The sequence below is a fragment of the Neopelma chrysocephalum genome, unplaced genomic scaffold (genome assembly GCF_003984885.1).
Source record: "Neopelma chrysocephalum unplaced genomic scaffold, ASM398488v2 Primary Assembly neopelma1_42, whole genome shotgun sequence".
Lineage (NCBI taxonomy): Eukaryota > Metazoa > Chordata > Aves > Passeriformes > Pipridae > Neopelma > Neopelma chrysocephalum.
In genome coordinates this window covers 8,099,637-8,124,851 of record NW_020897700.1, presented here as the reverse complement: position 1 = coordinate 8,124,851, position 25,215 = coordinate 8,099,637, and the positions used below count along the sequence as shown (strand labels likewise).

Below are 25,215 nucleotides of genomic sequence, written 5' to 3'. Positions count from 1 at the left end.
TATTTGGAATGGACTTTAAAGGAGAAAGGGTTGTGGTCTGGCAGTGTAGCTAGGCTAATGTTTCTGTGATGCAGTGTTGTACAGCAGTTTCATTGAGTAGTTACAGCCAGAGCCCAGCATTTAGGAGGAACAGACTAAATAGTATCTTTGAGGATGTAACTCAGAGCATCTCCCATACTTAAGATAATACAACGAGGAACAGGAAAAAAAAAAAAAGAGATGCTGTGTTATAGTATTGATATTGAAAACATGTAAACCCATGAATGTGAACAAATGGGGGTAAATTTGGAAGGAAAAAGGTTGCAAGATAAAAGTGGAAACTATCTTCCATGTGCAGTATTTACTTGGTTGTCTGTACCTGGTTTGATAAATTTGTAATATTCACAGTTACCCTACAACACCTGAGAGAGGTGAATGAGTGTCATTGCAGTGCATTTACAGATCACATAACCAAGACATCAGAAGTCCAAGTGAGCTGCCCTGAATAATTTGGAAAGTCTGTCTGAGCAGGGAAATAGCTGTGGGACTTCTTACATGCCAGAATACCACCCTTACTATGGGGTTGTTCTTCCTCTGGACTGGGCAAGAACTGTGGTGGTGGATGGAAACAACCAAGATACAGTAATGGCAAATGGAAATAGGGTTAGAAAAATTAAAGGTTTGCAAACAGATTTTCAGGTTTCAACTTGATAATTGAAGGATGTGGGTAGAATAAAGTTTGCTGCAGAAAAAAAATTAATTCTGGAAGTGTAGTTGTGAGTGAGTGTATGCTGTGTGTATAAAACTGTGTGTCTGTAGAAAGAGCTGGAGACAATCAAAATCCTAAAAGAGTTATAGGAGGCAAGAGAAATGGAGGGAATTGAGTGATGTTGGTGAAATAAAGGTTTATGTGGAAGAAGGGAAATATATTTTAAGGATCAGAGGCTCTTTCTTAAATGGAGGAAAAAGTAGTCACCGAAATAGCAGCCTTTCCAGGAGCTTCAGCTTTCATCTAGGAGTTAATTTGATAGTTAGCAAATTCGCTACAATACTCGCTTTCTTACCAGTATTGATAGCTACCAAAGTAAGTGCACTGAGAAGAATTTGAATGTTTGTTATGACCAGGTCTTTGATATATATGAAAGGTTTAACTGGCAGTCATTTTCTTTGCTGAGTGCATAGTGTCTGTTAGTTGAAAAATCAGTTTTACTTAAAATTCAGTTCGCTAGCTGCATTAATGGTCTACTGTTATGTGTAGTATTGTTTTAGGTAATAAACATGTTTTAATTATTCCTGGAGCATAGTACTTTAATGTTTTACAAGTTTTAGTGACAATTTTTGCTTCTCCTAAGCTATATATGCTCCATATATGTATTGAGTGCATTAGCTGGAAGAACCTTACAGACAGCTCTTTACTTTTGAACTGAAATCCCATCCTAGTTTCCTACAGAAAACTGACATTTAATGTTTCGTGTGACTTTTACATTGTGTTTACTGAATATGAACTGTCTGTTCAGTGCCAGCAGTTGAGAGAAGAGGGCAATATTATTGTTAGTTGGATGTTTTCTTTTTGTTTCAAGATAAAGTTTTTTCTCTACTCCATGTGCACATTGCTCCTTAGATTGCAGGTATACTGAGAAATTAATCTGTTTCTAGGTGAGAAGGAGCTGGAAGTGTTTTGATTTTTATTAATTCTGAAGTGTGCTGTATGAGGAACACATTGTAAAAAATTAATACCATCTTTTCTTCTCTTCTCCCTCTTCACCCTTATTCCCTACTGTTTTTAAAACTAGGTACCAAATTGTAGTGGAAATAGTTCAGGCAACCACAATCAGCAATATTCCCCAAATGAAGAGGCAGAAAGGTAAGATTCCATTTTGCTAAGTCACATCTGTTGTTTTCATTTTGAAAAGCTGTTTGAACTCCCGACATACATATGCAATCAGTGTGTGTGGGTTTTTTAGACAGATTTTAGGAATGCTATGTCTTTAGTATTTCACATGTTTCGTTTGTCTGAATCTTCCAGAAACTCCCATGGTGTGATTATCCCCCTACCCTGTCATCATCTAAGCTGATGGATCATGAGAAAGGTTATATCTATGATGCCTTTTTTTTTTTTTTTTTTTTTACAGCTTGCTGCAGCTAGGATTTCTGGCATTACAAATTCATATACTGAGAATCTTGTTTCCTCTTTCTTTTTCATACAATCCATTCTTCAAAGTTTCAGTCTATTCTCCTTTCAAAACACAGAAGAAGGAATGGTACAGCATAATTCAGTCAGACTTTATTTTGACTCTTCATTTTTGTGTTACAATAAAGAGTGCTCTTAAATCCTTCCACAATGTTTTGGAAATATCTGCCTTTTTAAAAGCACATGCATCTTATATTTGTACTTACATTTATTATATATACTGCTTTTATGGTTCTCAAAATGTGGCAAAACTATGGTATATCTTCAGGGGATGATACTAATGGCAAAATTACAGACCAAATTTTTACTTAGACAAATAGACTTAAGTTGTCTCTACGCAAAATAAAAGGGCAACAAACAGTAAAAATAATTTCTTCATAAATAAATCTAAAAGATTTTAGGTTCTTATGTAATCTCTGTCTCTGGTAAAACCCCCCCAAATCCTTTTTTATGTCCTTGTATCAGAAAGGAAGACTTCAAAAAGTAATTCAAGTGTAGTGAAAAATACAGAAACAGAAAATGAACACACTATAGGGTGGGGAAACTTTGGGCAGTCTGAAGAGTTTGGGGTCCACATTCAGGTTGCTGAAAGTTTAAGGTGGTCAACACTGATAATGCTTTTTGTTTGCATTCTAAGATAGAGCTGGATATGCATTCCAGTAGGATATATTGCTTATGTCAAACCAAGATAAAAGGAAAAGTAGGCGCTGGTTTTAATTCAAGTATGCATTATAGATATTGATATTAATATTTCTCAGATGAAAGTTAATTTAATGGAAAGTCTGTTTCATAAAGTAATAAAATGAAAACAGGGAGTTAACTCTGAGTACATTATGAAAAATCAATCTTGCTAAGCCTGTATTTCCATTTGTACTGCCGTTGGTCTTTTTGAGACAAGAATTGATTTGGGGAATATTTTTATACAGTTTAGGTTCCTACAATTAATTACTGTGTCACTCTTCTCTGTCTCACTTGATTTCATCTATTTAACTATCCGGTGTTCTACACCCTGAACAGAAGATGTTTTTTCTGAAGCTACAAGTGTCTGGTACTGCAGAATAGATACAAAAAGATTATAGATCTGGTTCCACTTATTCTATGGTGAAGTTGGTTCTGCATTTTTATGGGTTCTTGACTTCTATCCATATTTTAAAAAAATCCAACAGAAATTCCACCAGCTGGTCCATTGAAGTTTTGTGTTATGGTATGGACTTTTATTATTAGTTCAGCCCTGTGGCAACCTTGTATGTCATTTAAGGGTTGATTACCACTGCTGGCTATGTTAGTCAGTGGGACTATTGTGGCTAAACCTTTGATTTATTAAATAGCCAATAGTTATTCACATTGTGTCTCAAGAAAAAGGTGACATTTTTTTGCTTGACACATGTGGAACAGTATGTCCAACAGAGGCATGCAATACAATCTTTTTATAGTTCACACAAATTTAGGGCAGATTTCTAAGCCATTTCAGTTATTTCACTAAGATTTTCATATATCAAAAATGTTCAGGCTTTATCTATGTACAATAAACATCAAGAGGGCTATCAAAACTGTAGGGAGTTAAAATCTAGTTCTGAAGGCTGTTCTGTGTCTCGTTTTTCCTGAAGTAGATAGAGACATTTTGCGTAATATGCTAATGAATCTAATATGTTCCTGAATATTAAGAAGAAAAGATTAAAGAAAAAAGCTGTACTACCTTCCTTAAAACAAACCAAAGTCAACAAAAAAACCCTAGCACAGGTCACTGCTAATACAAAGATTGTTGAAATCTTTGGAGAACAGACACTATTTAAATGTCACCTTTTGATATTTCTCTTTCTGGATGCTAGAGCATAATGCTACCCCTGGATTTAATGGTGAATAACTAAATGTAAGCTTTATGCAAAATGGAAGTGTGTTTCCACAGTCTTATTCTATCTTTCTCTTTTTAATCTGTTCCCCCAGAACATGCCTGCAATGATGTGTGAGCAGGGGTGTTGGGCGTATATAACAGTCTCTCCTTTCCTACTAGTAACTGAGCTCTTGCTTTTAGTGTCATGGGCATCTCTTAGCTTTGATTCCAGCTGGTGAGAGATAGTCTTACTGGTAGCTGTTTCCTTTTTCCTATGGCAAAGTAGTGTCCTGAAAATGTAACTGCTTTAGTGCCTGGATGTTCAGCTAGAGCAGCTGAACTTTGGCTGGCCAGCATTCTGTTGAGCCTGATGTCCACTCTCAAACTGTAAGAGTAGAGCAAGCATAGAACAGTATGTACATGGATATAGAATCATAGAATTCTTTGAATTGGAAGGGACCTTTAAGGGTCATTTACTCGAACCCCCCGGCAATAAGCAGAGACCTCTTCAACTAGATCAGGCTACTCAGAGCCCCATCCACCTGAGTTTGAATGTTTCCAGGGATGGGGCATCTACCACCTCTCGGGGCAACCTGTTCCAGTGTTTCACCCCCTTCATTGTAAAAGACTTACTCCTTTTATCTTAAGTAAGTTGACCCCCTTTTGATTTAAAACCATTACCCCTTGTCCTATAGCAACAGGCCCTGCTAGAAAGCCTGTCCCCATCTTTCTTACAGGCCTCTTTTAAGTACTGAAGGGCTGCAATCAGCTCTCCCCAGAGCCTTCTCTTCTCCAGGCTAAACAACCTCAGTTCTCTCAGCCTTTCTTCTTGGGAGAGGTGTTCCATCCCTCTGATCATCTTCATGGTTCTCCTTTGGATCTGCTGGAACAGGCCCATGTCTTTCCTGTGCTGGAGTCCCCAGAGCTGAATGCAGGTAGGGTCCCACATGAGAGCCTCTATCAGTTTGAGCCATGGGAGCTTTCTGAGGCAGAGTTTTCAATAGAAAAAGGTACAGCAAAAAACCTGAGGAGTAGTTAGTGCAACTTGAGTGGCCATTACTCTGCAGCATTAAGTGCTTAGCTACTGTTTATACTATTTATGCTTTGCTTAGCCAAGGAAGCGTTGTGCAACTGCATGACTAGCAATAAATATGCCTGAGCAGGATTGTGTACCCTTGCTACTGATTGAGGAGACATAATTAAGTCTCTAAAACTGACCAAAAATATTTCTTTTGTAAAAGGATTAGGTGTCTATTATTAAAGGATGAGTAGGCTGAGGACCAGGTTTCAGACTGATGACTTCTCATAGGAGCTACGTAGTTCTGTGACCTCTTTACTATTTTTATCTGGTGATACCAAAGTATGTGTTTAATGTTGGTGCCCAGCAGTGTTGGAAACTTGTTGGAAGGCTTGTTTCTCAGTAAGGACAGTGTTCTTTACACTTGATTTAACTAGTGCTGGTGCCACCTATTGGCAAAATATTTAGCTGTTAGGACCCTCTAATAAAATCAGAAAGTACTTTAAAGTTCTTCTAAACATCATTGAATTAAGCCCTTCGTAGTTAAAAAATGGCATGTTATAGGTTTTTTGGAGCAGTGCAGGCCACTGTAAATGGAAGCTGTTACCTTGCATGCTGACACTGCACTGCTTTCCTCATTTACACTGCTACAAAAGCACAGAATCTGGTGTATCTGTGTATTTGCCTTACTTCTCCAACTGTGTCTTCCTATGTATATTCTTCCGAAATGATCACAATCACTAAAGCAGTGACTGTAGGAGAAGGTTAGAAGGCTTGGTTTTGGTGGTAGTTCTGTTTTTGTTTTGTTTGTTTGTTTTTTTTAATTTGTGTTTGTTTTTTCTTCCTATTGATATTTTCAGACAGTACCCTTCTATACAGTCACATGTGCTATGGAAGAATCACATCTTTCTACATCTTTAACTGTAAAACTCTCTTCTCTTCTTATATTTTGATGAGGATTCCTTCTAAGTACTGAACCAAATTTAAGATAGATTTTAGGTATTTCAGTTTTGGTTTGTTTGGGTTTTTTGTTGTTTTTTTTCTTTGTTTTTGTTTTTTTTACAAAATTTATCTGCTAAAGATTTTGAAGGGCTAGAAATGCTTATCTGAAAATGTTTGTTACATTTTGATCTATTAAAGTGATTTGTAAGAAGACAAATACATAGATTGGGCATTGTAGTATGAATGACAGAGGATGTGAGTTTCTAGAAGCAAGAGTAAATCTTAATTTTTGTAAAGAAAATGTTTCAAACATACCAATCAAAATAGCAACAAAAGTAAGTTGCTACAACAACTTGATATTTGCTGTAATATGAATAAGAAGTTCTAATTTTAAAACACATTTTTGTTTCTTCTCATACTGATATTGTATTACAGGATCCTACAAAAATTTTAGTAAGGATTTCTTATTACTGGTTGCTATTAAAACAAAGCCAAAACCCCATGAAGTCACATACCTTGTCTTAGGGCAACACAGAACACAGCTCTCAACAGATTTTCTTTTTTTTCAAGGCATTTTTGTAAAGGGATTTGTTCGGTTTGCTGCTTAATTTTTTGTGCCCTCTACCTTACATGTGACTTCACAGCATGACTGAAAAACACCCTTGGATGACTGAATGGGACTGTTTTTCAGACACCACAGTGTAATCAACCCCAGGGCATCCCTGTTGAGAAAACTGCTCCTTTTCAAGCAGGGATTGTGAGACAGATCAAATAAGCAACCATTTCTCTATAGAGAGATCTGCTGCGTTGCAGTAGATTTCTCCTGCTAAGCCTTCCCACTGTGTGTGTGGATATTTGCTTTTATAAACGAAGCTGACAAGTAGCACAGAACCAGAACTGTCTGTGGTTAGGCCTCTCAGGTTCTGTGGTTCTGAAAGAGGCTTGAATGTTCAGCTGTAAAAAGGGACTTTTTTTTTTTTTTAGAAACTGGGGCTCCAGGCTAACTTGGGTGTGTGGGTTGTGATGTATGGGTTTTGTCAAGATGATAACTCAGAGTGAAATGAAATGGATACTTGTGTGTTCCAGTGGATTACAGATGCCATCTAACTTAACTATGACAAAACTGTATTATGATTCCTCCCCCCAGCTGCATCCACCACGAAGGGTTAAACATGCACATGCAATTATTTTTGTATAGCTTTCTGGCAAGGCTTAAAGACCTCATGCTCAAGCAGTTAGTGTGGAGGGAATCCATGTGGATGAGGGTAAAGGTTACAGATTCTAATTGTGGTAGATTTGTTTGTTTTGATTTGTGACCTTCAAATCAATTTTATAGAGGAAATTTTTGTTTCTGCTCCTGAGATTCTTTGTGTGTGCTACTGAGGGTAATGCATCTTGTCCACAGTTGGTTTGGAGAGGTGCTCATCAATGGAAGAGGGAGGGAAGAGGCTGACTGCTCAGATACGTGTGACCAAAGGGGATGCAAGGACTTATAGACAGAGGCTATACGTGGTGGATGTTATTTTACTGTATAATACATACTGACTCCCATGCTCACAGTTACATTACTGCCACCTCAAAATCTCAAAAGCAAATTAGGGTTTGAAGAAAACTAGTGATCCACCTAACCTTCCTCAGTTGAGCTAAAAATGCTCCTCCGGATTTCTGTTAGATTGTATTTCATGATGTGGAAGAGGGAAGTAATGTACGATGTTTGTGCACACTTCCACGCTGTCTTTCCTGCACTGTAACATGTTAACCATATTCCATGATGGGCTACTCCTCATCAGGCTCTTGTTTATTTGTGAAAGATGTTGCTGCCAGGCTTTACAGTGATTGTAAAGCCCTGTTTATCCATGGATCAGGAACAGGCTGGCAGCATGATATTCATCCCTGCCCTGAGCGTTTCTTAGGTGGAGAGGCTCCTTCTGGATATGAAGAGCTGAGGTAAATGTTTTTGAAGGATCTTTGTTAATACAGTAATTAATCATCGGAAGGAGGTGGGATGTAGGGATCATCTCTCCTGGATGCCTGCTGCAATCACAGGATGATAAGACTTCAGGTAAAGTAGACATGCTTACTTTGAGAACCCTCCAAGAATGCCTTGTTTTCACCAGGAAGGGTACTTGTTGTTTTAAGAAGGCTGAATGATCGTTGCATAGTACTGTTTGTGGGTTTTCGAAAGTGTGGGATTTCAAGTATGCATTTTGAGCCCAAAGCATTTGAACTATTGAAAGAATCGAGAACTTCTAAAAATCATCTTAGTGTCAAGTGCAGGAGGCAAATGTTGGGGTTTAATCTTCACTTTAAACTACTGTTGATGTATTTGTAATAGCTGTGAATGTTTTTAATTGAGGGAGCATTCTTTTGTCCTAAGATCTTTTCCTTTCCTTTTCTCTCATTAATATTGGTACCTCTGGTCAGGGAACTGAAACACTAAATTAAATGCTCTGTTGACTTCCCTGTGGAGATAACATGCCAGGAAAACAGATGGCTTTTTTTTTTTCATAGTAAAGTAATTTTATCATTTGCTTCAGTGAGTATTATCTCTGTAGTTCATTATTATATGGCAGCTCGTGTGCAAATGATGCTTATCCATTAAAACACTAACAGTATTTGAATTGGGAAGGATCCTTACCAACATAGATAGATACACGCAGTGAGATTGAAAGTATGGGAAAAGATAATGGGAGAATATCTGGACTTATATTACATGTAGAACTTCAGGGAGCTCCATGTACCTTGAGTTGTCCTTAAGTATGCAAATGACAAAACTTACGGTTGCATGTGGTGGTTACATGTGGCTTTGAGGGGGAAATAAAAGAATGAAAACAGTCCTAAAAGGAGAAGGTACTCTAATGTATTAGAAATGTGTTTAAAATATATATTTTAAATAATTTCTGAGAGACTTCCTTTTTGCTGTGTATGCATTCACAAACCCATGTGGTTGTTTCTTAACAGCAGCTGTTTTGAGAATCAAATGCTGCTTTCATCTAAATGATTTTACTAGCATTTGATATTTTGAAAACATAGTAGAATAGATCTTTACTGTTTATCCCTGAGCAATCAATTAATCCAGAGCCAAGTACAAGTCATGTACTTTGCTACCAAGCAATAGTTGCAGCCCAAAAAAACAGGAGTGTTTTCATTGAACGAGAGGAAAATAAAATCAGTGTATAAATGTGAATCAGTTGTATCCTGATTTCAACACAATAGGGTTTTATATCTGCTTTATCTGCTGCTTGGTTTTTTAGACCTGGTAATTAGCTGAAGAGGCTGGAATATAGAATACACAAATGTTACACCGGTTATTACTAAGTCTAATTCAGCTATCATCTTCATGTTACCTCACTTTCTAACAGTACTGTGCAGTCTTAACATTATGACATCATAAGATTTTTTCTTAGTCATTTGAGTGAACTTTGGTCAGTGTTGTCTGGAGGAGGTCAGGCTCAAGAAATTTGGATTTGCAAATAAGATGTGTGGGAATGTGTCATGCTGGGCTGGAGGAGATAGAGCTCAGTCCCTCATGAGTTTAGGCAGTCAGTGCTGTGTTCAGTAAGGTACATAAGCCGTCATCTCCATGTGTTATCATATGCCATGGCTGTAGGTAACTTCTAACCATGTACATTCTGTAGTAGAGGTCTTGTGCCTGTGTTTTCCAACAAGCTATAGAAAGAGAGCTGGAGGGGTCAGGTTTCGCTGTGTGCTGGAATAAGGACGTTTTCTGAACAATTTTGTATAAACCCTTGAGTTATCATTGGAGAATGTTTCAAAATCATCATTCTGTTTCAAATACAAACTTGCCAGTATCTGTGCTCATGTGCATAGTTGATTTGTGAAAGACAGATGCTTTGATCAGACAGGCCGCAGAGGCAATGGTACAGTGATGTTTTTGTGTTGTAAAATACTGTCTCTGATTTGCTTTATTCTTAGATTCAAAGGGAAAAGAAACTGCAGCAATGAAAGCTGACCTACTAAGGGCTCGAAATGTGAAGAGGTATATTAATCAGCTGACTGTGGCAAAGAAGCAATGTGAGAAGAGAATAAGGCTCCTGGGAGGGCCTGCTTATGATCAGCAGGAAGATGGCATTTCTGATGAAGGTGACGGCCCGCAGAGTCAGAAGGTATAAATTGCATTGTCTGAAGGTTATTCTAAATGCGTTAGCACTGAATCATATTACCTCACTGTCTTTAATCCCACCCTTCCCCCAGGAGTCAAGCACAAATTAATTGCTGCATAGTTCATTTATCTTGGGAAAAGATTACTGAAGTACCCAAAAAGACTTACTGATCTCTCAGCTTGGAATGTAGCTAAATGTGAAACTTCGTAAAGGACTGAGTGGATTGTAAGCATCTGTGATTTTTCAGATATACTGCGTACAGGGACATGGTAACAGCCTTCCTGAAAGTAGCAACTTGCTTTCAAGTAAAAGCTTGCCAACATACGTGCAGTATTTCTTTGGCCCTCATTGTATTCACTTCAGGAAATACCTGTGGTTTTTGGAAATACTAAATTATTCAAAAGCTATCAATTATGGAAGGCAATTGACAAAATTCAGGGTAGTTGTTGCAGAAAAACTCTGATAAAGCTGCTGACTGAATGCTGGTTTTCAATATCACTATAGCCTGGAATTAGAAAAAACTACTGTTGTACTAGTCAGCACCTACAAAAATAAAATCATGACTACTTAGTCTTGCAAAACTTTAATAGTTTTAGTGATGACTTTGTGTAATCTTCTCTGTCCCCTTTGGGCAAAGCACAGTAGCTGGTGTATTCAAATGTGAAAGAAGATTTTATGTTTTTTGTTTAGGTAGATGATAACTTCTCTCTTCATGCAGGGATCTTTAACTTTTGTTATGTCCTTATAATAATTGTAACATGTAGCATTACATGTTAATAGTAGCATGTAAGAAAAAGTAGTATGATGAAGAAATAGTTCTTACTATTTATATTTTGTTTTTCTTGAGCAAGATTCTGAAACAGAACAATTCCCTACTCCTCACTTGTCCTTAAAGCATGATTTCAGATGGTCTGTCTTAGATTGTGCCAAGGCAGTCCTGATCTCTTTCCTGAAGTTGGGTGTAGCAAGAGGTGCCAAGGAGAAAAGGAAAGAGGGAAGCATGTGGCAGCTCTGCATGAGCCACTGATGCCACTTTTGGTGCCTGCTGAGATGTTACGAACTTTGTTCAGGAATGGAGTCCAGTAATGAAGCTGCACTGGATAGGGGTAGGGATTGACCAGAAATATAATAAAATATATTATTATAATTAAAATCAAAAGAATTAATGAAGTTCATGCTGCATGTTTTATAAACCAATGGTTTTTTGATGGCACTTGCTGATCTGGGATTATATCTTGCAAATATACCAATGAGCAGCTCCATACTGAGTTAATGGTACTATTAATAGGAATAAAGACTCCTACCACAGGCATTTGTGGTAGTAATGGTGGAAACAACAGGATCTGAGGCAGCTCTGCTTCTAAGCTTTTGATGTGTTTCTGTGATGAAGCCCTAGAACCCCCTCCATAGCCATGTCAGTTTAGAAAACAGGAAAACTGCTTCCCTCTTCTGTTGTCCCCAAGTCTCAGTTGCGATGAAAGAAGCTGAGGGAGGTTGGATGAAGGCCAGATGAGAGAGAAGCTATGCTGTCCCCTTCTGAGCACAGAAAAATGCCCAAGGCTTAGCTGAGGAAGCAGTCTCTCTTCACTGTTGCTTCTTCCCATCCTCTTTTAGCACTGAGGCAGCCGCAGTCTGGGTTCTTATTTCAAGGCAGCCAGTGTTATTTTGAATGTTGGCCACTCCTATATGGGCAGTATTGACTGAACATCCAAGCTTTTTTCTAGGCAAAAGGGAAAGGCATTGTTTGGGATTTAGTAGATAAGATAATGTTGGTATGTTGCTGCTGGTGGCCCATAATTTCTCCTTAGAGTTTGTTTGTGTCAGCTTTTCTGTTAAGGTAGCATCTAACTTGTAGAATAACTAGTCTGTGCAGAAGAAACTGTAAGTTTGCTTTCTTTTCTTCAACTTGCATGAAAAAGGTCAGAAATGGCCATTTACTGGTGGTGTTTTGAATTAATATTTTATGTAAGTGTGGTACAGAAGCTTGAATACGTTAAACTCTGGAATTTTTGATACTAGTTGAACAAAGAACTGACTAGTGAATTAAACTTGTATTTTGATTTCAGCTATGTGTCCTACAGAAAGCTTTCTCTTTACTGCAGTATTAGGGGAGTAATAGCATTGCTGGTAAAAATGCATGGAGATGGATTATTTGGAGCTGTCAACGTTCTCCTCTTACAGATATAAGAAACAGAATTTATGTGCTTTGAAATACATATTTTTTTTTCTTTCACAGCAGAAGATAATAATAAAACAGTGTCAGTTTCTGGTTTGATTATGCAATGTTGTGATTTTTATTCATTTGACTTAGTACACATTTCACTCACCTCATTTTCCTGAATCCATGTTCTCTAGGGAAATCCCGAATATGTGAATTATAATCAAATGCTTATAAGCAAAGAAACAAACAGACAAACCACAGCTACTCTCTGAATCTGAATTCTGTCATTAGCTCTGATACTGATTTGTACTCTGCCCATGATGTTAGATTTGTTTTCAGAGAAAATACAGTTTGAATTAGTGTAGTATATGAAGCATCTCTTCTTAATGGTCAGTGCAGTTTCAGTCCATTTTCTTAGAAACTGTGCCTGCACAGTACTTCAGTACTTGAGTTCTTGCTGTCTGTGTTCATTCAGCAACCGATTCCCCCCCCGTTTTCAGTAAAACAGCCACACCACCTTGTCTGTGAAATTTGACATATGGAGTCACAGCATCTTTTTAGTGGAGCTGTTTTGTGAATCATGAATTGTAGGAGGAGATCCTTAACTACTTGTGAAATAGCAAGGAAACCGTCTGAGTGTATTTTGAGGTGGAACCAGTTCATGTCCATAATCCAGTGATAAGGACTAAGATGAAACTCCTGCAGAAGAACTTGCTTCCATTCATCCGTGGATAGGTGTTGATTTAACTGATGACTTACCAGATTTTCTCTGTGATTTCCGAGCTTCAGGTTGTAAGATCATGTTATGTCAGGATATATCATGTTACAGAATTTGGGAATATTAAGAAAACAAGCTTCAGTTGTTGTTCCCCTATTGCCTGAGGATGGGGTTTCTTATGACAGAAGTATGTTTGTGAACATGTGAGTCTCAAGGCAGGGATTTTTACATTAGTGCATGTGCAGTAAAATAGCTAGGTAGCTTATGTAGTTAGTATGTACTTGCTGATACGTAACTAATCATTACATTTAGTTCAGCTACTGCTTTATGTGACAAAGACAGTCTTCTGATGACTTACCTCTTTTTAAAACACAAGATGAATATAGGCTGTAATTTTAGTCAGTATATAGACAAAGCATTAGTTAATGCAACTTGGAAAGACAGACATATTTTTCCAGAATTATTTTTTACATTCCACTTGTTCTTGTCTTCTACCAAAAACCAAAAAATCCAAAGCAGCAACCAGAAGTCCTGCAGTCTGTCTGTGTGCCATCATCCTATCAGAAAATCTCTCCTAGTGACCCAAATTCTGTTCGTCCCAACCATCTGCAGTGCTGTTATCAGATTTATTATGTTTATTCATTTTAGGCCAATGTGGTTGTAGTGAGTTGGAAGCTGGTATGTTGCAAAGAAATATAGTACAATGTATCTATTCCTTGTCTGGTGCCCATGCAGACCCTTCTAAATTAGCTAGTTGTTCTATGTTCTTCTCCAGAGAGAGGTTGTGTCTATCTTTAGGGGCCTGCCAGAACCAAGTCTCTGCTTTGTAGGGCCAGGAACAAGGGTCTTCTATGTGCATATGCTAGGGATGCTGGTTAAAGCAGCCTGCTTGGGGGAAAAAAAAAACAAACTAAACCCTTCCTAGTCTTAGGCAGAGTCTGTGACCAGCTGTGGTATATTAGTTACTTTCCTGTTGGAGCAGGGAATTGATGTGGCAGCAGTAAAGCAGCTGGTTTTTCCAAACCCAGAAGCTACTCTCAAGTTAAAAGGATTGGAAAGGTTGCTGTTGAGGCTAATATAATTCTAAGATTATATCTGCTAACTGGATATTAGATTTGAGGGTGTACACATGCCCTAATGCCCGCAGATGTGCCAGCATAGCTTAGAGCTTTGTACTCTAATCTGTGGTGATACTGAGTTATAAAATGATCTTTTGCTCAGGATTACAACTTACTGCAGAACCTCTTTCTTTAAATGGAAAGGTCCTCTGCAGAATGATTGGGTGCCAAAAAGGACTGTTGTGGTTTAACCTCCAGCCATTGACAAAGCCCCACGCAGCCTCACTCTCCAACCAGCAGGACTGGGGAGAGAATCAGAAGGGTAAAAGCTGGAAAACTCATGGATTGAGATAAAGACAGTTTAATAGGGAAAGCAAAAGCCATGTACACAAGCAAAAAAACCCAAGGAATTAATTCACTCCTTCCCATGGGATGGCAGGTGTTCAGCCATCTCCAGGAGAGCAGGGCCCCATCACATGTCATGGTTACTTGGGAAGATAAACATCATCATTCCGAACGTCTCCTCCTTCTTCCTCCCACTTTATATACTGAGCATGATGTTCTATGCTCTGGAATATCCCTTTGGTCAGTTTGGGTCAGCTGTCCCAGCTGTGTCTCCTCCCAACCACCCATGCACCCCCAACTTCCTTGCCAGCATGGCTGTACGAAAAGCAGAAAAGGCCTTGGCTCTGTGTAAGCCTTGCTTAGCAATAACAAAATCATCTCTATATTGTCAACTCTGTGTTCAGCACAAATCCAAAACACAGCCCCATATCATCCACTGGGAAAAAAATTAACTCCTAGCCAAAACCAGCACATATGCATTTTATGATAACTTTCCACCTCAAAACTAAAAACCTCATGTCTACCATTGTTGTCATTGAAGCTTTAATATAATGTTTCTAGAATGTTATATTAAATGCGTTTGCAACATATTAAATAATTCCAGGATAGTCTAGCCTTAAACAAAGAAAAACTAAGAAAACATTCATGAGGTCTTGTTTCTGTGAAAAAAATTTAAATAGGCTTTTTTGCACAAGAAGTGACACCACATGCTCCCTGTTGTGATGTATTACCTCTGCTATTATTTACAGAGCTGACAGTCCCTGAGATGAAGACATCTGTTCAAGAGGCTGGAAGATCCTCTCCCACTTGTATTTTAAATCATTGTCCTTGGTAAAATGATTGAATAGAAAGTATGGTGACGCACAGCAATGCTAAACCACAGATTGGCCTTTAAATTATCATCTCTGTGTTGTTCTTTTGACAGCCTGATCATCATTTCTGTATTAAGCCTGGCTTAAGCAAGGCACTCTGTCATTCAGTGAGGATTATAGAGTGAGCTCTGAAAGGCAGATATTCATATACCTGAGTAGCTCTAAAGCTAAGAGCAGTCATGTCCAGGAGATATTGGTATGGTAAAGGATGAAGAGAAGAATGGCACATGGACTTGGAAGATGAAAATGAGCATTTCAGCTGAGACAAATATAATTTACTTAAACACTGCCCATAATTTGGGGGTAGCTATTTCAGACAAAACATAAGTGGCTGCAGTTGTTAAAGAACCACCTTAACTTGGTTCATTGAGGAAGTAACTTGTGCTAGTAATTGAATGTGTGCCTATGTATGTAGTTTCTTCTCGTATAGTTTGAGACCAGGAAACTGTTTTTCCTACATGTAACTTGGTGGTAGAGTCTCACAGATATTAGGTTTAGAAAAATTAGTTGTCTTCCCAAAAATAAAGAGATGCTGATACATGACCTGAATTGTATTATCATTAAGGTATCAGAAAACCCATATTAGAGAAATTATTAATGCCTCAGTCTCAGAGTTCATATCTTATTCCATACCTATGAACTTTTCTAAAAAATGCAAAATCATAGGAAGATAAGACTCATGGGCCCCAGTGCTTAAGGACCTGCTTTTCATTTCAAAGAAAAAGGTGTGGATTGGTTGGTCCCTGTGAGTGACAAAGCAAGAGACCAAAACCACTCTGGTTGGTGTATTTGGATTCCTGGCAATATAAGTAATGGCACTAAATGAGAGATATGAAAACTGGTTCAGCTGCAAAACTGAAAAGCTGGAGAGGAAGGGGTGTTTGTTTTTGATCAAGTGTTTTGAAAATTGGTCCTATTTTTCAAAGAAAGACAAGGTTGTTCATTTTGTTCATCATGGGAGATTCTGTTCAATTTGTCAGGGAGGTGGGTTTTTTTTGGCTATTTGTCTTAAAGAAAAGGCTTGGATTCACAAAAATAGTAGAGGATAAGGAAGTGATAATAGCCTTTAATGCAACATCTTAATGGCTGCAGCATCTGCTTGGGTGTGGGAAGAGTTTCATTTCCTGTTCTGCCTGATATACGCCCTCGTCTCTCTTCTCAGGAAAAGTCCTGAGCATTTTATCACAGAACATACTCTTTCCTGGTTGCATTTCTGATAGATGTTTTTCAATAACCGTTAGTGGGAACTGGCCAGCAAATGCCCTGGCTGCCAAGGTATTCCATCTTTCTCTGTGTCCCTGGTAATAACTGAGATACATCTCAAAGTTCTGTGGCCTGTGGTGTTACTCTTTGCTTGGAAGAAGTAAAGAACAGATCAGTTTGCTTCCAGCTTGACTCCTCTGCTTTGCTGGAACATTGGAAGTTAAATTTTTGACAATAGCATTTAATGAGTGACTTGAAATGCCATCTTAGTCCTTTGGAATGTAGTCTTGTCTCCTGGTCACAAAGATGTGGAGATATTTACTATCTGATAGGAGCATAGATGCATTTATCTTATAAGTACTTAACTTCCTTTTTTTTTAATGAAGCAAAACTATTACTGTAGAAGGTCTTGTAGTTGAATCTAGTACATGTTTGTGGAATTCATAATGCTCCATGGGCACATCAAGTGAAAAGATTTTCCGCATAAGAGATAGAGAGAAGCTAGTGTTAGGCATTTTCCCAGTTTTTATTCTTAGTTTTTCCTTCTTCAGATTCTTCAGTTCGAAGAAATTTTGGCCAACCCTTCATACCGAGAGCACTTCCGAATCTATATGGAAAGGATGGACAAGATGGCTTTGATTGATCTTTGGGAGTCTGTGGAGAATTTGAAGAGTGCTAACAAGGTGGGAGAAATTGCAAGCCTATATGGCTTTGCACATTGACAGCAATCTCTGCTTGTTGTGATCTTGATGTTAGGAAATTTCTTCATCTTCTTAAAATATCAGTAACATAGAATGGGTGCTAAGCAATTTGGGTATTTTTAACTACTTCATGTCAGTATTAGAAGATAATATTGCAATTAAAATTTGTGGGCTCTTGTGATGATGATTTACTGTTGTTTGGTGTAGCAACATCCCGTAAAAGGGATACTTTATATGTAAAAGTAGTAGAATTATTTCCCCCTCCACCAGAGAGTAAACTTGCAGTAATATATTGGCTTTAGTTGTATCAGCTCACGTGAAACCTAGAAGTGCATTCCCATTGGATAGTCTGTACATAAGCTTCTCATCTTACTAATTGCATGTAGCCCATTCAATCCAAAACAGTGTAAACATGTGTATATATGTTTTTAAGATCCTTCTGGAAGAGAGGTTTTGCTTTAAAAGACCTCTCCATATTCTGTTGCTGTATAAGCAGGTAAGTTTCTCCAGGAATCCCACGCTATTCTTAGAGGGAAGAAACATTGCTATATTGTGATTTGTGCTAAAATAAAATAGGAATAAGAGCCATGAAACAAGGATAGGAAATACCAGTTAAAGTTGCAAGAAGTATCCTGAACCAATGCTGTATTGCAAGAGTAGAGGACAAATTTGCAGTTTGTGAGCAGTGAGGTGGATTTTTGGGGGAGACTGTTAAACCTCCAGGATTCACGCTAGCATGAAATACAAATTTCATTATCAATATCAGTTATCTTCTTATTCACTGTAATTTTACTGCCCTCTTATGTGTAAAGGTTCTAGTTGATTGGAAAATAACATCCTGAAAACAAAGTGGCAAACTGTTGAATGTGAGGAGTGACCCATTGATATAATCTGAAGAAATGACTGACAACCAACTCAACCTAGAGTGTTCATAAAAATGGTTTGTCAGGCACTGTGAAGAGAGTTCTATAAATCAGTTGGGATTTGCAAACTGCTTGTGATTGGAAAAGATGCTATAAATCATTTTATGATCTTTCAGCTGTGATTTTGCTCTTTACTTTCAAAATTATATGTATATACATACATATGTATCTGTATGTATATGCCACTACAGGGGCAGCTTTGATTACAAAAAGGTAATGTCCTGCAGCCAGGTGGCTGTGGTATTGTCAGACGAGGCAGGCAAGAACATTGTGCTTTACTAAGGGAGTGGATAAAGCCTTTTAAATTCAGATCAGTTCAGGGAGATGACAATTTATAGATCTGATCAAAGGCTGTGCTGCATTACTTCCTCTTTCCCGTTCATTAATGCAAAATTCAATCCTGTGCTCTGTGAAAATACCTGGCCTCTTGTACTGGTAAATATCTCTTCAGTTGTGCTTTTTTTCTTTTTTCTTTTTTTTTTCCCTTTTGTCTCTGAAATTAATTATGATCACATATACAGTGAGTTGATCCTATTCAGCAGAAGATAGAGCTGATGCAGCTGAGCTTTACAATCTAAACATAAAGTGGTGACCACAATGTTGCTCTAGCACTTTTCTTCCTTTTAATACCAGCTTTTGGAGCATACTTTTAAAAGCAGTGGGTGGGGAAGCTATGACAATTTTAGAGCACAGCTGTTTTTTGTCCTGACAAATATAAATACTTAGCTTGTAAAATTGACTGCTTAGCATAGGTGCACAGGCAGACAGCATGCTTGTTCTCAGTAACAGGTTCACAGATGTGTTCTCATACATTGGAATAGGAAATTAGCTTGATTATCCTTCAAATTATGCACCTGGATCCTGAGTCATCCTGATATTTTTAACATGTTTTCATTATTCTTTTCTCCCTCCTTCTCCCTGCTTACTTCCTAGCCTGAAATACCTCAGCTGGTGAGTGAAATTTATCAGAATTTTTTTGTGGAAAGCAGAGAAATACCTGTGGAAAAATCCCTTTATAAAGAAATACAGCAAAGTCTTGTGGGAAATAAAGGCATTGAAGTATTCTACAGAATTCAGGCAGATGTTTACGAAACTCTAAAGGACAGATACTATCCCTCATTCATTGTCAGTGATTTATATGAGAGATCAGTCAAGAGGGAAGAAGAAAGAAGTTCTGCTCAGCTGACTCCTGAGGACAAAGATGAAGTGGTGAGTCACACAAACAATTCCTTTCACTTTTATTTAAGCTGATCTGAGAGATGATGCTGAGAAAAGCATATAGTAGCCTCTTCTGTCCTGGAGCTTTGGACTACTCTTCTTTTTTCCTGATATAAGTGTCATCACTCTTATAGTTTCATCTGTTAACACTTGTATATTTACAAGCTCTTTGAAACAAAATGGTACAAAATGACTGACTACTTAAACTTGAAATTAATTAAGGTAGATATTTCAGATTTCCAAGCCTTCTGTATTTCACATCTTTCATTATGCTCCTTAGTAACAGAGAATGCAAAACATACCTCATAGAAACTCAGCTGGTCTGCTTTTCAGTGAAGAAAATTTCACTGAAACATCAATAGATTTCTGCCCAGATGTTGTCTGTGCTGGTCTCATACATTTCCCAGGTACTAAGTAGGTATTAAAGTTGCACAAAAGAGAAGAAAAAGGAATGAAAACTATAATCTCAGTGTGGTTTTTATTAATTCGTTGAAAATAAATTGATAGACCATTTTAGAAGATAAATCTAGTACAAGAACTCTTAACTCTAACCCAGAGCATTCAAAATGTCACAAGCAATAATCCAATGGCAACTCTTCTTGGGGTAGGTTTTTTCCATGGGTTGTCTAAATCAGTCATGTCAGGGGAACTTGTGTTGCAATTATCTAAGAACGTTTTGACAAGAGCAAGTCTCAGACTAGTGAGTGCATCTTTCAGTCAGGCTGCCGCTTCAGACCAGCATGGATATCTTCATTTTACTTATGAACTTTCTCAGAACACAATGAAATGTAACAGTTTGTCTTAAACTGGATCTAAATAAACAAATAAGCAGAATCCAGAAGTGGTGACCTACATTCTGCCCTTTAGAAACAATTTTTCCAGAACATAAGATTTTGTATTTACTGCTTAAATATGGCTTTCATTTCTGTAGGTGAGTTATTATAGTCTATATTCTGCATATCAGCAAATTTGCAGAGATGAGCTGTTATAAGTAAATTACTTCCAATATGTGCTTTTAGAGCTTGCTGAATCTTTTCATTGTTTGTTTTTCTCTGTATTCTTTCCCTTGATGGAATATTCCAAGATATGTTTTCTAGTTTTCTCACTGCTAACTCAGCTATGTGTTGAGGGTGGTAGGTACTTCAAAGACTGTGTATCTTTACCAGTTTTGTCCAGTACTTTCTAAAACATTAAATGTTGTGCTTTTTAATCTCTTCATATGCTTTATTCAGACTCTGACACAGGTAGCCATTTCTCTAAGAAAATTGACAACACTCTAGGGCTAGCTGTTCTCTGTCAGGTATTATCTACTGTAGCTGCCAAAAAATTAGAGTTGTGACATCAGTATCATCTGTCCTTCCTCTGAGTCCTTGGATGTGTATGTGCCAGATTTGAAGTCTGTGTCTGCTCTGAAATCTTAAAGACTAATATATTGCCAAGTCTCCTTGTAGGATTAAAGCTGAGGTATTTTTTTTTAATTTTTAACAACTAATTAAGTATGAAGTTGTGTATACTAATAGAGTATCTCTTGAATAGAGCAGTTCTAATGGCACTGTGCCATGCTTCAGGGTCTTTGAGGTGAAAACAAATTATAAAAAATTCTTTCTGAAGCTTCTATTGGTCTTTCAAATGTTGGTGAAAATGCAGTACTGTATAATACATTTCTGGATTTTTTCCCTCCCCATGTATAGGAAACAACAGCTCAGAAATCAGATGTTTCTGGAGGGATACATATTGTTAGCAAGTAGTGATTGGTTTTGGCTTAGTTTGGGGTTTGGGTCTACATCCTTACTTCCTGGGGCACTATGGGAGTTACCTTTCTTAATTTTCTATATATTTCACTGCTATAGCTGGATAGGTAAAAAGTCATCTAGTGCACTCATGGAGGCGAGGAAAAAGGATGAGCCTTGATTAAACGTGAGAAAATCAAGTCACAAGATAGGAATCAGGACAAGGCCAGACTGCGCGTTCTGCTGCAAGTGGAACAAGCTCCTTCTTCTTTCCAGTCTGTTACCACTTTCTGTTTCCTGAACAAACCTCGTTTAGAAGGTCACGAGTAGAAATACAGAAGCAAGCAGTGCTTGCATTCAACACTTTGAGGAAAGAGGGTCTGGGGATTGCATTGGTGCTGCATTGCTAAAATAAGACTGAAGTCTATGTTCTGCATCACTCTTTGAAAGAAAGCCGTTATCAGTTTAGCAATCCTGAAAACAGCACGATCCATTATGATCTCAGCTTTGAGTGCATTGGTTGTTTATTTGATGAATTTGATAATTTGAATACAGGTAGCTTGATCTTGTAATTCTAGCATTTCTGTGATGAACCTAGTGATTCAGTAGTGGTTTTTGCTTTAAGTGTCTGAGAAGTTAATGACAGAGAAAGCATGTAACCTGCCTCTGGGAGCAGAGCCTCACTGATTTGCAGTTGATTGTAATTCTTTGATTACTAGTACTAAACTTCATATGAAAAGTCTTTCAGTTCTTCTGTGTTGAAAATAGCATTTTTGATTCCTTTTTTACCTCCATGCTTCCCAACAAGTATAAGGGTTTTTTTTTTATTTTATGATTCTGTTCAATAGCATTTTGAATAACAGCCAATATTGTTAATTAGTATTATTTGTATTACTGTAGTTCCAGGAGATGACAACAGATTTCCATGATCTGAGGTCTGTGCACGTGCTTGGAGGCAGTCTCTGACCTGAGGAGTTTGCAGTCCATGCAGAACAGACAGAAGAAAAGACAGGGGCGTAGAGCTAATGTTTATTACTCAGCCACATAGCAGGCAAATGCAGAGCTAGGAAAGGGCATAAATTTCTTAACCTAGAACTCCTGACTGCTGCATTATGTTACCCTCTCCTATGAGGATTGCACTAAGGCAGTTATTTTTGTTGCTACTGTATCTCTTCAGACTTTTTTACCAAGATGTAAAATATAGTGGAATTTACAGTAGAATTGTCTCCTCTAAAACTCATTAATTTAGTAGAGATGAGACTTCCTTCTGTTAGCTTTTTGTTAATTATATAAAGATACAGCTTACTTAGTGGGAATATCATTAAAGAACATGGAGCTTCTGTTCATAAGATTAAACTCAGCTTCCCACAGATAAATTTAGATATATCCAGTCACAAAAAGACCTCAATGATCTTTGAATGTGGCAAGAATAAAAGCTGAGTGCTGTGTTTGCTGAATCTCAAGGTTTTCATTGCCTATTTGGGGATGTACAGTAAGAAGGCGAGGCTGAGGCAAATGCCAAGAGATGTAAAGAGAATGTCACAAAGATGTGAAGTTTTCTATCTTTTGCATGCCTGTAGTACACAAGACAGAGAAAGCTATTGGTTTGTCTGAATGAATATATGATAATGATTTATGAGTTTAGGGTAAGGCATATGGGCTTTTAACACATTTTTATTAGCACTTCTAAAAATAGCAGTAAAATCTGTTTATGAAGCAAAAGGACATGGTTTAAATTGTTCTGCAGGATGACAAATCTATTTTGTGAAGATTTGTGGGAGGACTGTTGTTAGAACTGTGGGGTTTTTTTGGTTTTATTCCTCACTGCCCCATCTCATTATCCTTCAGCTCAGAGCTAAGTATTTGCTTTTCTATCTGGCTCTGAATATTGATCGTGACTATTAAGCTGTTGTTGCTTTATAATAAACTTTAATTCTACCTCTCATTTACACTAAAGCCTTAGCTTGAAGGTCATTTTACACAGTTGGCAAGAGTTGCCAAAAAACTGTAGTAGGAATGGTAATGAGGCATTGTCTGTTGGGGTTTTGGGGATTTGGTTTGGTTTTTTATAACAGACTGATGTTTCATGTTGGATCTGGTGGTTGGAATATCTGTTATACATACATTTTTATCTATATCAAGAAGTGTTCTTACGCATAAAATGCTTAACAAGCAAATAATAACCCATCCCTTTCCCAACCATGGAAGTGTTCAAGGCCAGCCTGAATGGGGCTCTGAGCAACCTTGTCTAGTGGAAGGTGTCCATGCCCATGGCAGGGGGATTGGAACTAGGTTACCTTTAAGGTCCCTTCTAGCCCATACTTTCTATCATTCTATGAATAACTGTCTCTTTTTTTTATATTAATGTTGCAATTACCCCCATTCTCTTTTTTCTAGAGCCAAGGTTGTGAAGAAGCTAGTGAAGAATGCAGCACAAGAATTAATGAACAGGCCAGTTATGCTGTTAATAAACTTCGCCAGCTAAATGACAAGCTTGAGTATAAGAAACAGGCTCTAAATTCCATATGTAATTCACCAAAACCCGACAAAAAGGTAAGTATCTTTACTGTCTTCAGTTTTGGTTTGTTTGGATTTTTTTAAAATATTATGTGTGTGTTTGTGTAATATCCAGTTGTCACACTTTGCACAGGTCAGATTGCTATTTCAATCAACTTGTTAAATAGGAGGCGAAATCAGAGCTGTTTTAATTGTTGATTTTTTCAATTTTTTTAAAGCTATTGTAACTGAAATTGCAGATATGATTTATATTGCTTTGTTTGCCATGGAATAACGACCACTCTCTCAGTGGTCTTGCTGCTTTGTCGGTGGGAAATAGTGTTCCTTCCTTTCCTCCCTGCCCTGCCGAGTCCGTGTAATTCCTTATGGCAGCCTGTGTCCTGTCCCTGCCTCTCCGGCACCGCTGCCGCGGAGGGATGTGCTGGTCAACTCCCGCGCCCTCTGCTGGCTGCGAAGAGCACAGCACAACTCCATAATCCAGCTGTGACGGATTTGGTCGAATAAAGGGATAAAAAACCCCCCAAACCTATAAAAGTGACTGATTTCCTTTATTAGGAACTAGGAGAAAGCACACTGTCACCAGATGAAAAATTCCGAGGGATATGAAACTTCAGCAATCTGGACTTGGACTAAAAACAAACAAACAAAAAAATCTCCTTTTCTCTTGCAAAGTGAAACAGTTAAGCAGTCTGAGACAATATTCCAGGAGAAGCAAGTGATTTGCATATGGCTTAGGCCGACTCATTTGCGTTGCTCTCAGGAGTGATATTACAGGACTGTTGTTCAGACGCAGGTGGGCCAAGCTTGTCAGGTGTACTGAGACTGCTTGGTTGCAAATGGTAGACAGTGGGTGAGACCAACAAATAGCCAAGGCATCTCCCTAAAGTGACCTCCTGCTTCAGATGACAAAAATGTACCTGGGCATTAGTCGTTGCTCAGGAGTTGGATTTTTCATATATTTGTTCCTTCACTCAGGGTGTATGGTAAGATGCTGGTCTGAATAGAAGTTGACTCATTCTCTGCCACCCCAGCTCTGGGGATAGCTACCTCTAAGAGAAAGATGTGAACACTAGCATTTGAGGCTACCCTGGCTAACTTTATTCCCTCTGTCCCTTCCACATCTCCCTTCTGTCAGAGGTTACTGCAGACAGCTGAAAATGTGTTTGAAGCTTTTCTGGGGTGTCCCCCTTCCAGCCCAAGCCATTCTATGATTCTGTATGACTAAACCTTTATATATTGTTCCGTTCACTTGGATGTATCACTTCTAAGTTCCCTGTTCATTCTTGAAACATAGTAGCTATATTCTTTCTATACTTAAGCTCTTGGGGAGGCAGGGATTGTAGTCCTACTAAAGTAGTGGGTTTTTCCCTGTATGTTTTTGTTTCTAAAATATTCTTTGTCTTTGAAAAAAATACCTCTCTGAAACAGAATAGTAAAATGGATCCAGTATCATTGTAAAGTCTGTGTTTGGTTTGTAAACGTAGCAGCCGTTTACCTTTGAAACCTTACCAGTTCTTCTGTATTATTGCATGTTCCTGGATGCCACTGGAGTCAATGCAATGTGACTGTAGAGCAGTGTCTATGTTGACTGTAAATAAGTTAAAATAAAAAATTATTCTGAAGGTTAGGTATCCGCTAGAATGTTGTTCTGTAGCTGTCATGTAGATAACATTTCATATTTAGC

The 25,215-nt window shown here is 38.0% G+C and overlaps 1 protein-coding gene across 2 annotated transcripts in view; it reads left to right on the top strand.

Annotated features, from left to right (window-relative positions):
- Nucleotides 1–25,215, top strand: part of SNX25 (sorting nexin 25) — a 77,022-nt gene that overhangs the window by 34,142 nt on the left and 17,665 nt on the right. For both annotated transcript variants that reach the window (XM_027676605.1, XM_027676606.1), the window contains exons 6-10: nucleotides 1,773–1,843; nucleotides 9,898–10,088; nucleotides 16,994–17,125; nucleotides 19,000–19,275; nucleotides 23,412–23,567. In XM_027676605.1, the coding sequence (XP_027532406.1) occupies nucleotides 1,773–1,843; nucleotides 9,898–10,088; nucleotides 16,994–17,125; nucleotides 19,000–19,275; nucleotides 23,412–23,567 (826 nt within the window). The remainder of the gene's footprint in view (nucleotides 1–1,772; nucleotides 1,844–9,897; nucleotides 10,089–16,993; nucleotides 17,126–18,999; nucleotides 19,276–23,411; nucleotides 23,568–25,215) is intronic.